The 20,612-nt window shown below is 47.4% G+C and overlaps 1 protein-coding gene across 1 annotated transcript; it reads left to right on the top strand.

Moving 5' to 3' along the window:
• The first annotated feature begins 1,476 nt into the window (after positions 1-1,476).
• Positions 1,477-10,472, top strand: LOC309602180 (endothelial lipase-like). Its single transcript, XM_082335567.1, has 10 exons — positions 1,477-1,619; positions 1,740-1,936; positions 2,752-2,931; positions 3,590-3,701; positions 4,877-5,101; positions 5,558-5,800; positions 6,304-6,424; positions 6,995-7,213; positions 8,146-8,238; positions 9,864-10,472. The coding sequence occupies exons 1-10, from the start codon at positions 1,523-1,525 to the stop codon at positions 9,883-9,885; spliced, it is 1,509 nt and encodes a 502-aa protein (XP_082191693.1). The 5' UTR covers positions 1,477-1,522; the 3' UTR covers positions 9,886-10,472.
• The last annotated feature ends 10,140 nt before the right edge of the window (positions 10,473-20,612 follow it).

The raw sequence follows: 20,612 nt of genomic DNA, 5'->3' as shown, positions 1-20,612 counted from the left end.
AGGAGGTGCTCAAATAGCTCCCAGAGCACATATGCATTCTGCAGGGTCAGAAATGGAGAGGTTCTGGGAACAGTCCCCGAGGAGAAGACCCGCAGTCCCCAGCCACAACCTGCTGCGTGTTGTGAGAGCTATGAGAAATTTTGGATTTCTCATTTTGGAATGGAATGGAATGGAATGGAATGGAATGGAATGGAGTAGAGTAGAGTAGAGTAGAGTAGAGTAGAGTAGAGTAGAGTAGAGTAGAGTAGAGTAGAGTAGAGTAGAATAGAATAGAATAGAATAGAATATTTCAGTTGGAAGGGACTGAAAACAATCATCTTGTCCAGCTGCCAGCCTACGTGGAGTCAGGAGGCAGCTGGGTTGAGCAGAGCTCGTAGGGGTGTGGGGTACAAACTCAGCACTGCTGGAAAGTCAGATTAATTGTCTCCATCGATATCTACTAGGGAGGGCTAAAGCAATGCCCGGGCCTGATTTCCCAATATTTTCTTTGCTGTTGACTGGTTTTAGGCCTCACATCTTTTCCTCCTCATCTCTGCCCATCGCTTGCCTGCATCCTTTTCCTGCCTTTTCCCCTGCCATTTTTAAACACCACGGACCCTGCTGCCTCCTCCCTGCTTTCTGCTGCGAGTCCGGAGGGAAAGGGAAGGAGCCACGGGGAAGAAAAAGAGATCGGGAAAGCCATGTGTCCTGGAGCATCACCTCCTCTCCTTACACCACACGTGGCGAGACAGCAGCAGCAGCAGAATAAAATGAAATATCGTCTTATGGAACAGTAATTGGTAAAAATTTAGGCAATAAAAAGTAGGAATAAATTAGTTTTTCACAACAGGGGATTCAAAACTATTTACAGCATCGCTAACGTGGCTGCAGAAGCCGATGGTGACACCCTTCGGGAAGCACCTTGCGCCCATTAGGTCCAGAGCACCCCCAGTGGCAAAGGGGGGGGGGTTCCCACGGGTGCAGCCGAACACGGCAGACCCACGCTGGCCCGGGGTCGGTGGGTGCAGCGTGGTGGTGGGGGGGCGCTGCCAGCCCCCCCCCCCCCCGCCGCTTTACCCACCCGAGGAAGGCCCCGAGAAACGCACCCGAGAAAAGGGTGGGGCTCACGCGTGGGGGCTGCCCCTCGGGGACGTAGCTCTGGGTTCGCCCGCCGCGTTGTCGACCCACGCGTGACCACCCCGGCGGCCTCCCCCACCCGTGACCACCCCGCGGGCTCCCCCCCAAGCCCACCCCTCCACCCCCCCCCCGAGGCTCCCCACGCCGAGCGCTCCCGCGGGGCGCTCCCACGCGTGAGCCGCAAACCCCGCCCCCGCCGGCGCGTGGCCCTTCCATTCAAACTCTGTGACGTCAGGGAGGGCGTGACCAATAGGAGAGGCTCTGCGGGCCTCCCCCGTCGGGCCGCGAGCCCCGCCCCGCGCGGCCCCTTAAAGGGCCCCGCCGCGCGCCGCCGGCCCGCACAGCCCCGGCCCGCCGCCCGCCTGCCCGTCCGTCCGTCCGTCCGTCCCGTCCGTCCTTCCGAGCGATGCGAAGCCTCGTCCTCCTGCTGTGCACCGGCGTGACCTGTTGCATGGCGGCGGGAGGCGCTCCGCGGGTGGCGGAGGCCGCCGTGCTGGCGGGAGGTGGGTGAGCGCGGTCCCACGCGGGGCGCGGCGGGGTGCGCGGAGCAGGGTTCCCCTCTCCCAGGGGAGGCCGAAGCCCCGAGGCGCTTTGCTGACCCTTCCTCCTCCGCTGCTTTGCAGATGCCACCATCGCCGAGCTGCTGGAGGACAGGCGGGACCCTCCGCCGGCACCGAAGCCGCAGGTGAAGTTCAACCTCCGCTCCTCGCCGGACAGCGAAGAGGACGGCTGCACGCTGACCATCGGCCAGCAAAAGCGTCTGGAGGACTGCAAGTTCAACGTGACAGCGAAGACCTTCTTCATCATTCACGGCTGGACAGTAAGTACGGAGGATGCTCCACGGCTCTAGGCGATGCTTAGTGTTCAGTCTCTGCACTTAAGAGAGCAAACCCCCCGGGAAGCGGTCTGTGCGTGACAGTCCCTAGAGCATGTGGTATTTGGGACAACTTTTCATGCTTTGCTCTTAGTAGCTGCACCTGAGGTCTCTGCAGCAAAGTGATGTGGGTCATACTTAAGACCTCTGTGAAATCGCTCAACTCATTCACAACTCCCCAAGGTCGCTTCATGTCTGTGTAATGTGCATGTGGTAAAAGGACCTTGAGATTTTCCCTAAAATCCAACTAACTGACCACTATACTATAATCACGTGGTTTGATGCACGTGTTAGACTTTCTGTAATCTTAACTGTGTGTCCTCAGTCTTGACTTCTGCTACATGGTCTCGTCAATAAAGCGAGGGCAGGCAGACTTTATCAAGTTTTCCCGTGCTGCTTTTGATGTGGCCGAGTGTGTGGCACTAGGGCCCTTATCAACTCTACCTGCAAACAGTGGTGGCAGGACTGGAAAATTATTGTGCAATCCATCAGAATTTCTGAAAGTCTTGAGAAAAAGAGCGATAAGGTGGCATGGAACAAATGCCTTTCCCTCCGGCCGTAAAAGGCAAAGTGGCTAATTACATCCAGAGTCTCTCAAAACCTGTTTTTCTTACACCATTAGTGCAGTGCTGAGAAGTAGTGGGGTTTGCAGAGGAGCATACAGCTGGAGCAGAATATGTAAATGATATATGAATAACTTAACTGTGAACATGTAATCTGGGTCCTGTGAGCTGGAAACTACCACCTGAATCTCTTTCTAGATGAGTGGCATGTTCGAAACCTGGCTGGGCAGCTTGGTATCTGCTCTTCAGGAAAGAGAGAAGGATGCCAACGTGGTCGTGGTGGATTGGCTTTCGCTTGCCCACCAGCTCTATACCGATGCTGTGAACAACACGCGGATCGTTGGAAAAAGCATAGCCAGGCTGCTTGACTGGTTACAGGTAACGCGAGTTAAGAATGGTCTCTGTTGTAATGCTCCGTGAGGGACTGTTGCACAAGGGGATGGAGAATACACCGGCTCCAACGCTCGCGAGTGGGGAAGGCTCTGGTGTAATCCAAACCCCGAGGCTTGGTGGGGCAGTGGCTCATCGCTAAGGTGCTGCGCTCAGCCCTTGCACAAGCTTTCCCAGGAGATGCTGCTTTGCAGCGTGGTCAGATTGGCGATGTTGAAGCGGACTTCGAATTTAAGAGTCCTGTCTAAGCAATGTGAGCGCAGGAGTTGGGCATTCAAAGGCAGGGTTGGCTTGGCAAGAGTGTGGAAAAGGAGAAGGAAAAGGCCCATGGTGCTACGCTTGGCACTTGAGCCCGTGGCCAGTACTGAGGTCTCCTGGCAGCTCCCTGGCAGAAGGCTGCTCCAGATGCTGCTTAAACGAAGATGATCATAATTGAGGTTGGAAATTGGGGGCACACCACAAGTGCCATCCAAACCATGCAACTTTTACTTGTCTTGACAAAATAAAGAACAAAGCATGCTTGTCTGCCTCCTCCTTCCCATCTATTCTTAGAATTGGACTCTAGAGTCCTGCAGATAGGAGCGGTGCCAGGTGCCCTGAAAGACAGGGGGGCAAATTATTATATCTTTTTTTTTTTTCCTTGCAGGAGAACCCACTCTTCCAGCTCGAGAATGTCCACCTGATCGGGTACAGCCTGGGCGCCCACGTTGCTGGCTTTGCCGGTAACCATGTCCATGGGACAATAGGCAGAATTACAGGCAAGTGGCTTTTTAAGTGGCACTTTCCTTAGCAGCAGTGAGTTTCCCCAAAGAGGCTCATTTCCTGTGTGGCTGCAATGTTGTTTTGGGCTTGTTTAGTCAGAAATGACAAGTTTCCTACCTGTGGTGGCAGTGGGAGTAAGGGTCTCTTGACATGAAGAAGTATCTTAATTTTGAACCCCAAATGTGCGAGGCGTTCACTGAAAAACTTTTCAGAGGACAACCTGATCTTGAGTATATTTGAAGTTAAATGTGGGTTCAAAACAAGTCCAGCTCAAGCTCTTATTATCCAAATCCTAAGCCTCTGCATGCTACTGGTTTTGTAATTATAGCTCATAAACTAATGGAAGTGAGAGCTGTTGGGTGCAGTTTGTCCCATGGGACGTTTGGTCAAAAAACAAAAAAAAAAACCAAACCAAACCAACCAACCCCTCATTCTGAAAATATCTTGAAGAGAGTGCTTCCGACTCCAGAGGAAAGCTGATTTCAACATGTGAGAACTTATGGCACAGTACAAGGGGTCGTATTAAGTGTTTAAATGTGACACTGGCAGTGAGAATTCCTCAGAGCCTAGCAATAAATATCTGTATTTAGTTAAGCAGGAAAATCACCTAACAGTCAAGTTGGGTAACGGCTCAGGAGCACAGCTTCAGGTTGTGGGTGAGGCTCAGAGGTTAACAGAAAGTCCCAAACCCATCGTGGGCTCTCAGATGCAGGAATTACCTGGCTGCTGCTTAAACTTGTGTTAGTCCCTCCCTACGCCCAGTCTGAAAATAGACTAAACGTAGCCAAGGCAGCTTTGGCTACCAACAGTCTCTGTGGGGTGCTAGACCTCTTCTGGTGTTCAGTCATCTCCTCCCTCTTGAAGCACCTTTTCTCTGTGACCTAGCAAAGACTCATTGCTTCCAACAGGCAATCTGAAGCCATCGCTGTAGAGCAAACTGGTGCTGCTACTGGGTTGTATTGCACTAGAAGTGGCATGGGACGTCTTCATTTGTTCCCTCAGTGAGCCCATGGTGAAGAGATCTTGGGGGACAGTATCTGCAATGAGGCAGGGACTGTCTGTCTGTGTAGCACCTGGTTAGGAGGACTGCTAGCAGCAGGCTCCTGGCTATATTCTGTATCAAATAACCCAGTTTCTTACCTGGCATCTTGCGTACCGTCTCTAACACCAGGCTTGGATCCGGCTGGCCCTATGTTTGAAGGAGTGGACCCTAGCAAGCGCCTCTCCCCTGATGATGCTAACTTTGTGGATGTCCTACACACCTACACAAGGGAAACACTAGGTGTTAGCATTGGGATCCAGATGCCTGTAGGCCATGTTGACATCTACCCCAATGGGGGAGACTTCCAGCCTGGCTGTGGATTAAGTGATGTCTTGGGAGCAATTGCCTATGGGAGTAAGTTCTTATTACTTATTTTGCCTCTGGTCAGTGTAGACTCCTCACAAATAGGCTTGGGTTGATGCTGGGGGATGATCTGATTTACAAGAGCAGAGAAAACTATTTTTTCCTTCTAAACTGCCTGTGCTACTCAAGATAGTTGCTAGAAATTAGACCTGCTTTTAATCCTGAAGTAGCATGTTCTCACTTTAACACCTGATCATAAACTATGGTCTTCTTATGCCAGGTCTAGAATCCTCTTTAAATCTCTTTTCATGGTAGACACTAAGTGACAAGTCCTCTTCAAGTGTCTTGCACTAACCTCTTGAATTGCTAGTGTTTGAAAAATGCTCAAGTTTGGCCATGCTCAACTCATACTGGGCTACAAAAAAGGTATAGCTCACTGTACCTTATCAGCTGCTGGAGTGACAAATGCTTAAACAAAATGTATCCCTTGCAACTCTGCTTCTCTAGCAATTGGTGAAGTTGTTAAATGTGAACACGAGCGGTCTGTGCACCTCTTCGTGGACTCCCTTGTGAACCAAGATAAACAAAGCTTCGCATTTCAATGTACCGATTCCAGTCGCTTCAAGAAGGGCATCTGCCTGAGCTGCCGGAAGAACCGCTGCAACGGCATCGGCTACAATGCCAGGAAAACACGGAACAAAAGAAACAGCAAGATGTACTTAAAAACAAGAGCTGACATGCCGTTCAAAGGTATACTTTCCCTCTTAAAAAGAGCATAAACTCAACTCTAGGAGTGGACTCCCAAAGCCAATGTTGGGAAAGATGTAGAGGCAGAAGAGTAGCATCACCTCAAAGCAGTGCAGCACCAGGCATTAGTCTTTTGCTGTTACCTGGCTGCATTGCTGTTCTGTGGCATTACTATGCTCCTTCCTCCACGTAAAGTCAACAGGGCTCAGGCCATAAGGACACTCTGCCTTTTGAGCAGGACTACAGCTTACATGTGTCATAGTTGCAAGGCCACCCCAATCTTAGAGCAGTGCAAGGTTTGGGGAGCCCTCCCTAGAGCCGACCTGCTGTTGTTGTGTAAATGTCAACTTTGTACTCAGTAAGGGCAGGAAAAAGTGATCAATGATGTCTCAATAAATACAGGGTCTATCCTTTGCCAGCCAACACTATTTGACAAAGAGCGATGCTGAGCAATTCTCTCTCTCAACAAACTTGGTTCTATCTATGCTCTCCTTGTTTCTCTCCAGTCTACCATTATCAGATGAAGATGCATGTCTTCAGCTACAACAGCTTGGGAGAGGCTGACCCCACTTTCTCTGTCACTCTTCATGGCACCAGTGGAGACTCTGAACCCCTCTCTTTAGAAATGTAAGTTAAGCTGGCCTGTTGTGCTTGCTCTAGGTAAGAAGGCCACAGGGACTAGGCAAGGTGGCATTACTCTTTTTCCTCTGGTAACACTAGCATTGCACCTGAGCCTAGCAGCCTCACTTCATCACCATTCAAAACACTTTTCATCCAGTAACTTAATTATAATTTATTGCTGAGAAAGCAATTCGATGTGCCCAGTCTTCTAGCCTTCATGGCTCATTGTTCGAGTACTTTGTTTTGCTTTTTCCCTCTACCATTTGGATATAGTCTGAAAGCACACATATCTCTGGAGGCATCGTTGACCTTCTTTAGCCTCTCCCAGAAGACATACAAAGCATGAAATTCACCTCTAAGCTATGGAAGGATAGCTGAGTCAAATACACGATGCATGGTATTGAACCAGCTATCCAAGCTCACTTTGTTTAGTGTAATCAGTAATTAACTGGTGACAGCTGAATGTGAAGCACTTGATAAGCTGCAAAGGGCTCTGTTTAACTTCTTGCATGGAATGAATGAGCATGTGGCATGCTTCCATAAGGAAGAAATGTTGAGTCTCTGCTTGTCTTTCAGGCTCGATCAAATTGGCCTAAATGCTACTAACACTTTCCTGGTCTATACTGAAAAGGACATGGGTGAACTTCTAAAAATAAAGCTCACCTGGCAAGGAACATCTCAGTCTTGGTACGATCTGTGGAAAGAGCTGAAGAGCTACTGGTATCGGCCTGTGAAGTCTGCCCAGGAACTGCATATCAGACGTATACGCGTGAAATCTGGGGAAACGCAACAAAGGTAATAATTGTGTTAGACTGCATGTGAGCTGACATCAAAACTTCAATCAAAAGGGGAAATATTCAGAATCTAGCAAGGCAAGTTGGGGTTTTGAACTTAGCTGGTACCTTGAACTGTCTTTCCTCTTTGGTGTTACCAGCTAATGCTCCCTCATAGCGTAGGAGAGTGGGTTACTTGCCAGCAGGAGGTTGCAACCTAGGCTTTAAGCAAAATTAGTCACTGCAGATCAGATCTGAGATGTTCTTTTGCTTTATTTAGATACTGTGACACTGTCTTGCCTGCCCTTGGGGACTAAATTAGCCGACTTCAAGATGGTTTAGATCATACCTGAAGGGTTAAAGTACTGACAATGCCAAAAATACTGAAACATAGATGGGCATGGCTATTATTTACATGCATAATGTGCTGATTTGGCTCAACAAGCTAGACCTAAAACTGCAATCGGTAACATGGTGACACCAACTCCTTAAGCACTATATTGCTCCTTCTGAGATCTCTGTAATTGGGAAGCTACCTGAGCAACCAACCAGAAGTAAAGCTGCCAAGCATGTAGCACTGCACTCCCAAATCTTGTGTTAACGTTGTTCTGAAGGTAACCTATATCTGTCAAAGAACAGCAGTTGATGTTGACAATTTTCCCACCCTTCTCAGAGCTTTAAATAAGCATCACCTATCATCTGTAAGGTATTCTGTATCCAAGTTTCTACAGTCTGTGAAATATAGGGGTAGCAGAAGCAAAGATCCCCAAATAAAATATTAAAGTAGGAAATAAAACAGCCATTCAATAGGCTAATGGTGTATCAAGATGCTCCACAGGAAGGATGTCAAATCAAACAATTTGTCCTAGAAGTAGCTGCAATCCATATTACATGTTATTTGTTAATCATGGAGACAACAGGTACCTTCTCTTGACTTCTGATTCCTCCTCCTAGGTTTGCCTTCTGTGTGGAGGATTCCCACCTGACCAGTATAACTCCTGGTAAAGAGCTCTGGTTTGTGAAGTGCACAGAGGAATGGCAAAAAAGGTAGGGAAAATCATCTAAGAGAAATCCTGTCTGATGCATGTGGCTGTGCTGCGATGAGTGGAGCCAGGTTTCTTTTGTTGTTGTTGTTTAGGCTCCTGGAATCCCTTTTTCTTTCAAAAAAAGCTGGTAAAGTCTAGCCCAAGATTCCCAGCTATTAGACTTAATTTTCATGTATGCCTTGACTGTCACTAACTAGGTGATATTATCCTCACTTCTGATCTTGGTTTATCATCTCGTACCTTTACATGCTTGCTACCAGATCGGTATAACACGATCCCTGGGCCTAAAGAACCTGTCTGCTTGCTGTTGTGGTAGATGCTAAAAATGAGGTGCTACAAATGCCCAAGATCCTTGCAATAGTGGAGAGCTAATTAGAGGCATCTGTTAACTGCCCTGTAAAACAGAGGAAAGCTGGGAGTGCAGGGGATTGCCTCAAAGACCGTTTCAGCCTGGCAGAAGATCTTAAGCTGCCAAGAAATCTCTTGATCAAGTTTGGGCTCAACTACATGGGCAAGACACAGCTGAGGACTTGCCATGGTGTTACAGTACTGACTCCTCATGCTTCATCTCCGGCTAGGCTTATCTCTTCTGGTTCAGGAGAGTGCAAACTCAGCCGTTGCCAGAGCATTTCAGCCCTGCGTAACCTCTCAGGGACTTTCCAGACACCTAGGATCAGTCCTCAGAGCATGACTTCCAGTAAGTCTGGTCCCAGCAGTGACAGCTTGATTGCTTCAGACTGCCTCTAGTCATGTTTTGAATGAATCCCTGTTCATTTGACTGCATGATAGTCTCCTTCAGATGGAGCCCAACCTTTTGGCCTCTCTTAAATTTCAATTTGTAAACTTACAGCTTTCTCGCTTCTAATCCAGAGACAAAGTGCTTGTTAGGGCTAGCAAAGCCCCGTGGAAGTCGTGCTTTGCACAGCCCTGTTGGGCGGCAGAGCTCAGCTCAGAAACGCGAGCTGGTACCGTTCCAGGCTTGGCAGAAACTAGCAAGCTGTGCTACATACAGCAGCAAACAATTCTGTGAATGAAACCCCTGTGCAAAAACTTGTTGCTCTGCCGCAAGGCTTGAAAGATCAAGTAAATATTCCTGCAGGTACAATAAAATGTTGCTTTGATATGCTGCTCTGTAACCCCCATAAAACAGAATTGCTGGCAGATGTGCCCTTCCTGCTTTACTCGTGGAGTACAGCTTTTGCACGAGGCAGAGGAGCAGATCCGAGCTCCAAAGCACTATGGTTTCTAGGAAATGATCCTTCCTCCTAGAGATCACGAGCAATTACTTGCTGTTCAGCTCTCCATTCCTGCCAAGTCACTGGAATATTATAGTTCCCTACTTGGAGATTGAGTCAGCAAACGTCTGTCCACCCTGAATGGATCTGAACAGGCAGAGCCTAGCATCAAGACCTGTAATTTCTGTTTGCAGCCTGCTTCCGTGCGTAACGTCTGCTCCAGGCTCTCACTGAGTAGCTAATGGGCAAAGTGCTGCTTTGACAGAATGAAATACCAACCTGTACTGTCTAAACCTGTTCTTAGTGTCCTAGAGGTTCTTAGGAATTATTTATTACCCCTCCTAACTTCTACGTTTAACCAGGTATTTTTTCCCCTCTCTGCTTTTCCCAGATCTGTCTCAAATTTGCTCTGAAGACTTCTCTAAAGACTCACAGCTGAGCAACCTAGATGCATGAAGACCACACAGGTGGAAAAATGCTCTGGCAAAAATCTGGCTTGGTAGCGCTTAAAGCAACTAGCTCTTCGGATCAAAACATCTTAGATCAGATGCAAGAAACTGAGGAGCAATTGATGGACTGTGGTCCTAGACCTAGAATAACTAAAACTCCGTTCTCCCTTCCCCCGGAGCCTGGTTTATGCATTTAACCTTACCTTGACCTGTTACACGCTGCATTTCCCGCCTGCTCCCATTAACCAGGACTACAGATGAGATCTTCACAGATGTACACCTCAGCAATGATCTTCTGGTCTGCCCGCCAGCGGAGTTGAGAAGATAACCATGCTAACTGCCCATAAGACCGTTGGTGACAGAGCTGCCGAGAACAAATTAGCATCTAGTGTAGGAGTTACCGTGGGTCCGATAGCACTATGGGCTGTGGTAAGATGAGACCAGCATAGGTCAAGTGTGTAGGGTTGTTCAGGGGAGAGGTGGGAATAAGCACAATGCCACTTAACTTCACGTTGTCCTTTGCTTGCCTTAAAAATAATGCACTCAGTGTCTGGCTGATACTGAAATCTCTATATATTACCTTAGAAGAAGGTAGTACTCTGTCCTCCCTGTACCTAGGGCAAAGCACAGTGTAGATGGCAGGTGATGGCGCTGGCAGCAGCTCCTTGCTCCCCAGGCAGTGTCGGCAGCAAGACTGTCTGGTCCTATGTGTTGATGTCTTTGTAAAAGGCAAATGACAGCTGCCCTTCTACTGACTGTAGGGGAGGAGGAAGGTAATGAACCGTACTGCTTCAGGAGAGTTTTGCACCAGTCCTTTTAACTACTGAGAATGCGTTTGCCTCTGTTCAGACGCTGTTGTAGTACCAGTGCATAATTAAGACCTTATTTTTGTGCAAAGTATTTAACTGAGCCAAACAGACAACATCCTACCGTCATTGCCACAACATCCCGTTGGATTCCCTGGTGCCAGATGAACTTGGCTTTGCTCCAAGTTTGACAGTCTCCCTACAGCTGTCTTGTTTGCTACAGCAGAGTGGGCCTTGTCAGAGGTGAACTAGATTTTTTTTTTTTAATTTTATTTTTGGAAAGAGACTTGGTGTAACAACTCTTGAACTTTTGGCATGCAGAAAGGCAATCTCAAAAAATGGTGTTGCCAATGGTGCGCTGGGTTCTGAAGACTTAGCAACTCCTTCTGAAGCCTGCAATTCTCTAGGTTCTTTTAGAGCTTCAATCCAACCAAAGCGAGCACATTTGGAGATTTTTTTTTTTCCATGGTTTTATGCAAAGGCGTAAATAACTGAAGCCTTTGGTAAGTATCTGTGACTTGTCACCATGCCATGCTTAGAGTGGTTTCAAAGCTCTATTTGTATATTGTGGTTTTTATATGACTTAAAACATAATTTATTTCACATATTGTACATATGTAAAGTTTTAAACATTTTTCGTTTTGAGTAACACTTTTTGTAAGCCTTAAGAAAGAAATAAAGGGCTTTGTAAAAATCACTGAAGTCTTGTTATTGATCTACCACAAGCCTTGACATGCCTTGCCAGAACAACAGCATGTGGCCGTCTTGTCCCTCTCCTGCAGGTCACTGAGACCAGCAGAAAGAGGACACGAAGGCAGAGCAGCAGCCGGGTAGGTGCTGGCAAGTAGGTGCCCTTATCCAAGCCCTCTCCAGGCTGTGTTGCCAAGGTAGGCTTGGTCCCTCCGCCCATGCAACACCAAGTATCTTCAGGAATGGACTGAAGTCACCCTATTATCTACTCATGTGTTGCAGCTCCTGAGATGACCATCGTACAACATTACAGGTTTACGTCTAGCTTTAGCGTAGCAGTGAGACCGTGATTTCAACAGTGCTCAAGTGATCATTTTTTTTCTTTTTTGGCAAAGCAAATATTACAAAACAAAAATTCCTGTCTGGATAGCAGTAGAGGGGTTTTCTGTCTTCCCCTTCCCCACACTGGCTATAAGACATGCTCAAGCAGGGGAGACTACCAAAAACATTAGTCTTTCCTTCCCACCCTGTTTTCTTTCAGCCATAGCAATAGCACTACTGCTTTTGGCTGGGGGAAAGCAAGAATGTGTGTTACTTGCTCTCTACAGCTATTGCAGTGAATGCAGTGGGCTCTGGAAACACCATGGCTGCTGTACCACGCTAGCCAGGACAAGTCAGGACAACTCTCTCTTCTCTGTTCACTTCCTGCATTAATGCTTTTTTCCTCCATTGAATGTCATTTCCCCCCCCCGAAATGCTTCACCTTCGCCTGACTTCAATAGTTAGCCGATTAAGTGAATGCTTTTAAGAAAACTTACGCAAATCTGATCACTAGCTGAGGTTTTCCCAGCAACCACATCATCAAATTTAAGGAAACCTCTCTGTGCTTTGCCTATCCGTGGCACAAATCCAGCAGCAATAGAAGGACTTTGCAAACAAAGTAAATACCTCCAAGCTGTGGAAGATTTACATGAAATTACTTAGTTAACCTTTTGCTATGAAAAGCCTAGCAATGGCTGGACTGCAAGGAAAACTACCTTTGTAGATTCAGCAGAGCAATGGGGAGGCTGTTTGATGCTTGTAGAGCCCCTAATTATTCTGCACCCCAGAGCTAGAGGTTTTTTTCTGATGTGTTCCTGTGGGGCTACCTTCCACCCTGTGCAAAGGTGGGAGGACACGGATACCAGAAGTCATTTACATTCATGGCTGCTTATTTTGATTTGAGATGCCTTCCTGTAGCAGTGGTGGGCTACAGGACTACAGCACTACAGCTGCAGCACTCCTGCAAGTGATGAGTTCCCAGTCAAATCAGAGAAGCAATGTGTCCAGCCACCTGGGACTCATTTTATGCAAGCTACCCCTTGGATGCAGCTGCAGTGCAAGGGCTGGTGCCTCTTGCAGGGTGATTCTCCTGCAAGCAAAAGCAGGTGCTGGCCCCTTTCACATCCAGCTGCCCTCTACAAGGAAAATGGTGAAGAATACATGCTCACAAGAGAGGAGGAACAGGCTGCAGCCCTTTCACATCGATGGGCATCCCCTCCAGGCATCTGGCCCTTCAAGCAGAAAAGGGGGCTCCCAAATGCATCACTCCTGCTGCTCCACATATTGAGGCTAACGTCGTACCTCCTGGCACATCAACATGCATCCTTGGACAGTTCCCCAAAATTATGAGTTTGATTGTGCATCAGGCAAGTGAAAGAACAAAGAGAAGGGGTCATTTTTCTGAAGTTTCTAATGAATTTAGCATTGGCACAGCAGGCACTCCCCAAATCTGTGCCAGGCAGGGCTGAGGCTGCAGGCTGGACCTACTATGGGGCTGACCGCTGTGCTCTCAGCTGCCTGGCATCCCTCCCCCTCCCCCAGATTTATTTGGGACTGCTTTTTCACAGCCACTCCATTCAGATCTCACCAAAGGTCAGGCTGTGTCTCCAGAGGAACAATATGCTCCGCACAGGGAATGCTTTACAACCCTCCTCACCCCCCACCCGGAGCTGCCCCGGCATCCGAGTGCAAGCACCAGCTCCCGCGAGCAGCGGCAATCCTGCAGTTTCACCAGGTACACCCCAGCACCCCTGCTTTTGAAGGTAAGTTGAACACAAAGTCTGTTCGGAGTTTGCTTCTCCCCCATTTCCCAGCGTACCACCACCCCATCCGTCGGCCGTCGCTGTAAGATCGTGACTTGGTCAGCAGAATTCCCTGACACGGGAGGTACCGGCTCATGCAGACAGATTCCAAGCTACAAAAATCTGGGCAGAATAAATTCAACAGACTAGTTGCGTTCGGGAAGGGAAAGGCCAGCCAGTCCTTTCAGGAAAAAAGGACAGCACGTTCTTTGCTGGCTTCCCGTGCTGAAGTAACGAAGCAGCCCCACTCCACCAGGTAAAGCTTTTCAGCGGTCCCCAAAAGCAGCCTCACAGAAAGATGACTGCGACTGTCCGAGAAACCCAAGATCCTGCTCCTTGGACCGCGATAACGAGTTGTAATTTTACGCCTGTTCAGATGCTGACATTCCAACATAAATTATACAGCTCATTGCCTTCCCGGCAATCCCATCCAGCCCAGCAGCAAACACAAAGAACGTGGCAACTTTTGCAAATCCATGCAAAAGTATCAGGAGACCTCATGCTGCCCAGAGGGAAGGGTAAAGCAGCTTGACCCAGAGCTGACCCAAGTTAAAAACAAAAATCAGACCACTTTTTATTGCTCGATTATTGGGTTTTTTTCCCTATCTCTGTCCTTTCTGTTCTAGGTTGTTTTGCAGCTGTTTCACAAAGCTTTAGGATGTTTATGGCAAACCTTATAAAGAAGACACAAAGGGCAAACGTTCAGAAACCTTTTCTTCTGACATGACTTGTAATAAGATTGAAAAATGAGGAAAAGGGACCAATAAAAATAAGGCTTTCCAGGCCGTGCTGTTCCATCTCTCCTAGCCAGCTGTCCTAATTATTGCAAACAGGCAAACCAGCTCAGACAAAGTAAGAAATGACACAAGACTTGGACCAAACCTTAAGACAAATCTGGTTGATTTTTTTTTTTTCCTCCTTTCCATATGGCTTTCCATATCCTGTTTTTGGCTGAAAACAGATGTATCCTACCAAATTATGAGAGAAAGGCCACATTCAGCTTAGCTGGAGCTAAGCAAGTATACTGAAACAATCTTACTCCCATTGCATAAAATCTGCAGATGTTAACGAGAAGAAGATCTTTGCTCTGCAGATCTCTGTGAAACAGCCAAATCTGTTGGTTCTTTGAACAGCCCATTAAAGAAATACCCATGGCAAAGCTGGATTATATATTATTCATGCATCTCAATGGAGGGAACTTCCAATGACAGATCTTGAAATATCAGTTGGATAATAAAGCTTGAAATTTCTCTCTAAATTTCAGAACAGTGGATCTGGCTGGTTTACAGACAACTAAGGTTGTTCAGAAAGCTTGCTGCTCTCTATACAAAGAGTTTATTAGCATTGACTCGTGTTGAGAATCAGCTCTTGTTGATTTGTGTTGAGAAACACGAATCCACGTGATAGTCATCACTAACCTGCACCACTGTGAATAACATCGGAGCACAAACAGAGGAAGCCCGGGAGCGAGAGCAGCACAACTCTCCTTTCCGTGATCAGGCAAGGCTGCAATCCTCGATGTTAACAAGCAAATAACTAAATTCAAACACAACGAAATCAACAGCTTTGCCTTAAGAGTGCTCCACAAGTCAGTGACAAACCCTACATACCTTGACCTTGGATAACTGCTCAGCACGCACACCAGAAGGGTGCGTGGTCTTCTCTTCCAAGAAGCTTTCATGCACAGAAAAACAGTTTAAGAGTTTCTTTTGCTTACTGAAGCATTCTTCTACTTGTTCAGCCTGGGATAACACGGTCTACAACTCCATCCCCATATAATATGCCTGAAGGTGAAGGAAACTGAATATTAAAAGGGAGAGGACACTCCTAATGGCTGCCATGGTAGAACATCTATTCTCAGGAAAGCAGCAGCATATTTATACATTGTACATATTTGCCTTAATGATTTCAGTAAGCAAAGCCAAAGCTGCAAAAGCAGGGACACATTAGCTTTTCTGCAAGTTGTGTCTGCAAAGTTTCCTCCTGGCCGAGAAGGCGGCTGCTCCAGAGTCCTCATCTCAAGAGCTCAAGCTTTCGCACAAGTTCAGGCTCACCCGCTGGGGCACTGCTCGGTAGGACACGCACAACGAATGCAGCTAAGCACATGCACAAGTCTTCCTGCTGGGTTGCCTTTGAAATCTGCAGGAGTTTTTCCTCGGACTTCAGCAGAAGTTTTGTGGGTTTTAACCCACTGAGAGATGCTGGTCCAGGGAGGTGACAGAAGATGACCAGTTGCTGCAATGCCTAGGTGAGGAACATGCTCCACGTTTTGCAAGACTGGTTGCAAAATGTGTATATTTAGAAAAATTAAACTTCATACACATTTTTTTCCTGCTTCTTCTTCCCATCATCCTCAGTTACTGGCCTAAATTCCTGTCTGAAGTCCAAGCCGCATGCTGCTCCAAGCTAGCTCCAGTAACAACATCAAAGCCCTGACCTAGACCGATTCTGTGTTCTGGCCAACAGCTACTTAACAGGACACGATGAACTTTACATTTAGTGCATCTTTACAAAGCTGAGCCAAAAGAAGCTCTGGTTTTTAAGTTTGATCCAAAGATCCTCAATTAACTTTTGCTGCTCTGTAATGTGATTTTAGTGTTGCATAAAGTTGTTTCCCCTTCCTCCCTGGAAGACCATGAGAAATAAGTGGAGAAAACCTGCCAACTGCATGGGAGAAGCAAGGAACCTGATTGTGTAAATGAAATGCTGTTAAATGATCAAGGAAAAAGAAAAAAAAAAAGATAGTTAAAAAAAGCATCTATATTTCCTTTTCTTCTAGTCCTATTACAAGTTATTAAGTAGTGGGGAGAGGCGAGGACAAAATCAAATAGGCTTATGATATTTAAATAGATACTATCTCCTTAAGATAATAGTCACTAATACTGGAAATAACTGGGTCAGGAGAAAGTACCCAAAAAAATTTTCCACTCTTCCACTTGTACCAAAACTGTATGTTAAAAAAAAAAAAAATTTTGATGAAGACCATGTAAATTCAAATCACATCCTGTACAGGCCACTGGAACCAAAGCCAAGCTCTGCTGTTCGTCACTAGTTGCCAGAAACCATACAGAAGACAACTTTTTTAGTTAATTCTGCATAATCACAACTCCTCTCACCTTGCAGCTTGTGAAAGTCAACCTGCACCCATGTTTCTGCAGCTGCATCCTGGGCTGGTGCCCATCCATGAGCCACTGCCTCTCTCCAGTAGATGCATGTCAGTTTTCCTCATTGCTTTTTTTGCCAGGCTTTAAAAGAACCGTCCTCTTCCACCACTGCCTACGTTTGGAGAAACAGTGAGCCCACACTTGTCCTCCAAAGGCTCAATATCTATGCCCAAATATTAGCTGGAGAATTAAAAACTCCAGTGGCTGCTGGTGCAATCCCATCAGCAGTGCCATGGGTGGGGTCACCCCTGGGGACAACCCCCTTCCGACCACCAACCCCACCTCTTGCTCAGTCTTTTCCTTTCACCCTCTCTGTTTCCCATTACTCACCCCACTTTTAACCCTTCTCCACCATTAAGTTATGCTCCATCCATCTGGCTCAACCTAACCACTCCCAACCCATTCACCAACATGTCATTACCCAGGAGGTTCTTCCCATCACCATTGCTGAGAAGCAACCTCACAGCACAGAGCTCAGCTGAGGACAACCTACATTTCAGCTCCCTCCAAAGCTCAGCCAACATCTTGAGCTCCTCCTTATCTCCTTCCCATGTGCTCAGCCCCCTCAGATGTAGCTCCTGGAAGACTTTGAGCCCTCTCCCTTTCCTTAGCTGAAGAATGGCCAGGTATAGAAGAGCATCCAGGACAAGCTTTGAAGTACCTGAGGGTGAGTTGCTCCCACCCTGGAGCAGAAACCCCACTCACGGCCCCAGTAACACCTGGGATGAGATGGGCGATGATATTGCCTTAGTGAGTGGACAGGACATGTCCCTGCACCTCCAGAGCCACACACCAAATCACAGAAGTGATTTTATAATCAACCAGCTCCAACCAGGCCACCATCTGCTCCCTGCTGTAACCCTTTGGGTGCTGGTGAGGCTGGAGGAGATGCAGCCCTTGGTTCTGCTTTTGTGGAGGCACTTGGAGCTCGGTCTTCTCAATCTGCATCTTCTCCTAGGACTTCTCAGGAGAAGCAGAGCTAGGAGCCCCTCCTCACCTGCATCTTATAAAGGCAAACCTCTCTGCTATACTTCCACGGAGAGGTGGAAGGCACAGGTGCATTGCTGGGCTCCATCCCTCTCAGCTGGGTCATGCTGCTGCTGGCCATGTCAACCACCTTGTAAAGCCAATGCAATAAACACTTTATAGGCAGTGTGGAAGTACCCACCAGGAGCTGTGACAACAGCAAGCAGGCATGATGCACCCAGCCATGGTGGAAGCCACCAAAGGTCAAGCCTCTTTGCCAAGTATCAGCCCCTGCTCACCAGAAGATGCTATAGGAGCCAAACAGCACATCCTGAACGTCAAAGGCATTTACAGGGCTCCCTCCTCAGTATCTCTATGGATCCTGGCTTGAGCACCCAGAAGAAAGAGCTACTACTCACAGCAAGAGCAACCTTTCCTGGGAAGTCCCCAAGATGAGCTGGTATTGTAGTGCTGGCTCCTGTGCTCTGAAAGGGAAGGATATATGGGATAAGAGCTCTTCTCCTCTGTGCTTCTAAGCTATCATCAGCTGGTGATCGTATGATTGTATCCAGCCCTTACCTAAATTTGCAGCCAGTTTGGGAATTCAAGGTGAAGGACTGTGTCCTCCTCCAGCCAAGCTCCTTACCATGCTCGGGGGGGATCGGCAGTGGTTGTACAACAGCAGAGCTTTGCTCTCTGCTCACTCTATCAATCTGATTTTTTTTCAAGCAGGATAAAGCCACCTGCAGCACTTGCTTTACACCAGCTCCAAACCCGTCCTGAAGAATTTAAACAGCTGCTCACTGTCAGGGGCAAGCAGGGGCTGATTTACACCTTGGGAGATGGGCACGTGAGCGAGTGTTTGTTTGTAAACCAAGGATGATTTATTCCTCTTATTAATTCAGTATCCTTCAGAAGGCACACTATGTCAGCCCCATTCAGCAGCCCTTTTATTTATTATTTTATTCCTGCATAATCTGTGCTTCAAACAAAGATGCACATTGTTCTACTCCGTGGCTGACAAACAGAAACTGTTTTTTAAATTCCTGCTGTGTTGTTTTCTCCCAGTTTTGCTGAATCAGCTTTTAACTTCCATTAAAAAGCTTCTCATTTAAGAAAGAAGAAAAATCTGTTTTTCTAATCCCACTGAATTACCTCCTTACTCAGCTTCAACAGCATTTTGTTGCTCCAACAAGCCAGGAGGCTGTTTGTGCCAGCTGACCCAGACTGCTCTGCCTAGAACATCCATCCCATAGCCTGAATGGGACTGAGCTCAAGAAACAAAGCAAAGGACTGAGTCCGGGCTTGGGCACGTACTGATGTAGCTTTTTCATCCTGCTTTTGGGAAAAGAAATAATTGTTAACATGGAGCGGTTGAGGCCCAGTGGGTTGCAGATTTTAGGAGCTGTTTTAACCTGAATTTTGCTCCGAATGGATCCACTGGCCCATGGCAGAAAGGTCCAGGGAAGGTCACAGAAGCCAACAAAAAACTCACAGTGCTTGTTAAACTGCAGATGGTCTCCGTACCCATTGCAATTAGAGCTGACCTATTGCAAAATACACACCAAGCATCTCCCTCCTGGGTACTGGACTCCTGTTGACTATCCAGAGTCTCTGGAGATGACGCTGAAGCAATCACAGATATAATATTTTGACTGGCTGGCTGGCCACAAAAACGGTCTCTGGTTATAGCACAGAACAGCAAAGTAGATCCAAGGTTGGTTGTCAACACTGATACTTAAGGACAACCTTAAGGTCACAGACTAGCCCAGACATACCAAACATGCTATAAACCCCTCGGCAAACTGCCAAACTCAGACTCTGAAGTTGCTGGTCTCTGTTCCTGCAGGATGCTTGAAGCCTACCCAGGTATTCAGGTCTTGAGCCCAGAAGTCCCTTAACAGCATGCCCATAACTTGCTGCACCTACTGTCCACAATTACAGGTGAAACTGCTTCAGGTCTGGACATGAGCTGCTTGTTGAGGTTTGGGAAGCGGGAAAGGATGTAACCAGCAAGCCAGCCTAGTTGAAGGTGATTTTCAAGGGTGAAATCTATTTAAAGACAAACATTTCTGTTGGCCCCATCTTGAGCTTGTGGTTTCTTTCTTTGAGCTGAAAGTCTGATGGCTTAAGACAATTATATTGCAGATCCACAGCAAACACAGGGCGATGTTGCGGCGCATATGAAGGCTACCAAGGGACATCTTACGACGTGCCAAGTGTGACCCCATCTATCCATGTGGCAATCCTGTACACAGCTGTGTGTAAGCACAGGTTAGAATAAGCAGAAAGACACAGTCCCTCTCAACCTCACGCGTGATGTCAAGGACCAGCGTTGACCAAGGGTGAAAAAAAGACACACTTATTTTGGCAACTGCAGCCTTCTTCCCCAGTGGGAGAGTGTTATCAGAGCTCCGACCTCATTGAAGTCTGCAGAAGAAATAGTCCCTGATGTTGGGTCATCAAGTGGTAGCTTTGAATTCACAGCTTCTGGGTACAATCTGGTCCCCAGCATATTACTTACACCCTCAAGGGAGCAGACCAGAAAGACAACATTGCTGCTGAGGTCCCTTATTAATCCTGTAAAGCTGCAGGGCAACCTCCCACCAGTTACTGGAGTAAAACCAACTTGCTGCACTCATCCATGACTAGACCTCTTGGGCAACAGCAGAGGGATATATTCCCCAAGCACCTCCAGTTTGGGGGTGTTCGGACTGGAGTGCACCAAATCAGAGGGGCCATCTGCTGTCAGATTGCAAGCCAAAGGCAAAGAGGTGACAGTGACTAGGAAGGCAGTAACTTTCTACAGACCATTGGCATTCCTGGACTGCTCTCCGAGTATAGCTGGCATTGCAAAATAAGTGAGGAAGAGTTAGGAAAATGGATTTCATCCTTTATCCTGGTCAACCACTTTCTAAGCGCACAGGAAGTCCAGAGAGGAC

This window comes from Platalea leucorodia (genome assembly GCF_965183815.1).
Source record: "Platalea leucorodia genome assembly, chromosome: Z".
In the NCBI taxonomy this organism is placed as follows: domain Eukaryota; kingdom Metazoa; phylum Chordata; class Aves; order Pelecaniformes; family Threskiornithidae; genus Platalea; species Platalea leucorodia.
This window is presented reverse-complemented; position numbering and strand designations above follow the sequence as displayed.

What these genes read in the sequence shown, in the direction of transcription:
- LOC309602180 (XM_082335567.1), top strand. Translation starts at nt 1,523, where the DNA reads ATGCGAAGCCTCGTCCTCCTGCTGTGCACCGGCGTGACCTGTTGCATG. An exon ending in TCATCATTCACGGCTGGACA is followed by an intron (nt 1,937 to 2,751) that starts GTAAGTACGGAG and finishes ATCTCTTTCTAG; the next exon opens with ATGAGTGGCATGTTCGAAAC. An exon ending in GACAATAGGCAGAATTACAG is followed by an intron (nt 3,702 to 4,876) that starts GCAAGTGGCTTT and finishes CTCTAACACCAG; the next exon opens with GCTTGGATCCGGCTGGCCCT.